General features: G+C 41.2%; 1 protein-coding gene across 1 annotated transcript in view; it reads right to left on the bottom strand.

Moving 5' to 3' along the window:
* The window catches only part of PHKA2 (phosphorylase kinase regulatory subunit alpha 2), an 82,129-nt gene that overhangs the window by 28,929 nt on the left and 51,619 nt on the right, over window positions 1–1,581 (bottom strand). Inside the window, exon 12 of the mRNA XM_007469325.1 lies at window positions 307–414. Within this exon, the coding sequence (XP_007469387.1) occupies window positions 307–414 (108 nt within the window). The remainder of the gene's footprint in view (window positions 1–306; window positions 415–1,581) is intronic.

Below are 1,581 nucleotides of genomic sequence, written 5' to 3'. Positions count from 1 at the left end.
GCATCCGGAGCCTGTGCTCTGCAATGGGAGAGGCCACAACAGTGAGAGGCCCGAGTATTAAAAAAAAAAAAAAAAAAAAAAAAAAAAAGTAATATTGTAACAAATTCAGTAAAGACTTTAAAAATGGTCCACATCAAAAAAAAAAAAATCTTAAAAAAAAAATTAAAAAAGAATGTAATCTTAAAAAAAAAAAAGATGCCAAAGATATTCATAGCCACACTGAGCAGAGAGCCCCTGTGTTCTTCCAGGGTCCCCTGAACTTCCAATCAGATGGTTTCCAGTCTGTGAAGCCCCCAAGCCCCTTACCTCTGCCAACAGGGAGCTGAGGATGTACAAGGACTGACCCCACAGATGGGGCACCTTCCCCAGAGGAACTCTGTCCACCGTGTGAGGATTCTTATACTCTTCATCTACCTGGCAAAGTGAGGAAAACCCAAAGTCAGAATGTCAGAGGAGAAAATGGCCAACGTCACTACATGGGGAGCGCACGGAGGATTTACAAAATGCCACTCATTTGATCCTCCAAACCAATTCTATGCGAGAGCTGGGATAAAGAGGCCATGGAGGTTGAGGCCCTTGCGCGGGGGGGTGCCACATGGCTAAAAGCAGCAGAGGTGGAACTCAAACCCGGGCCTGGTTCCAGCCAGTGCTCTTCCCGCAAGCACACAGATGGCAAAAGGCAGAGAGAGAGGCACTGGAAACTGGGCCTGCTGTCTTTGAGCACAGCTCTGGGCAACAAGAAATGTCACAGCTCATACTTATATTTGGCTGCATTATGGGTACAATGATCTAAAACATCAGCCAATAGCCATGGCAGTGTAGTTCTAGATGCTGAGTCAGGTTTCTATCTTGCTATCCTCAGGGGTTCATAAACTCAGTGTGCAGATGCAAGAAATTACCAGAAGGTGGCGCTATTTATTGAGGAAAAACAATTGTACTATTAGATCACTAATTTTCCATCAGGGACTCAAAAAGCTGAATCCATTGGGGGCTTTTGACTCATCAAAATAAGCTACAGTTCTCTTTCTGATGGACAGTGCTGGCTACGTGTTGTAAAAGTTAGTCTGCAATTTTCTCTGTTGTAAACTCCATGCTGACCTTTGGGTTTTGGGTCATTACAACGTTCGTTGGTTGGGGGTAATGTTAGTGACCACTTTCTTCTCCAGAAAACATAAGCCAATTGAAGGAAATAGGAAACACATCTTTCTCCAAAGGGGAAAATCACATCATGAGGCGAGTCATTCTCTGCTTGTGAATTAATCAGTGATGTTCTTAATATATGCAGTAAATTTTAAAAAATTTTCTGTAGTAAACTAAGAAAAACTTAAGCTCATAAACGGAACAGAATTCAGTGTTACCAGTAATCAAATAATCGAATAGGATAATACGTGGAGGGAGATTCTCCAAAACATCACTGTGGTTATATTTGGGAAGTAAGATTCGGGAGAAATATTTTCTTTCTATAGAATCTTGTATGTTTTGCAGTATGCAGAATTACTTTTACAGTCAGACTGTATATTAAAACTTTTTGAAATGTAAGTACTGTTAAGAAAGATTACATAGATCTGGAATGGGAAAGAG

The sequence above is a fragment of the Lipotes vexillifer genome, unplaced genomic scaffold (genome assembly GCF_000442215.2).
Source record: "Lipotes vexillifer unplaced genomic scaffold, Lipotes_vexillifer_v1.1 scaffold1442, whole genome shotgun sequence".
Lineage (NCBI taxonomy): Eukaryota > Metazoa > Chordata > Mammalia > Artiodactyla > Lipotidae > Lipotes > Lipotes vexillifer.
Note: the sequence above shows the minus strand (reverse complement) of the source record. Positions and strands in the feature narration are given on the sequence as shown.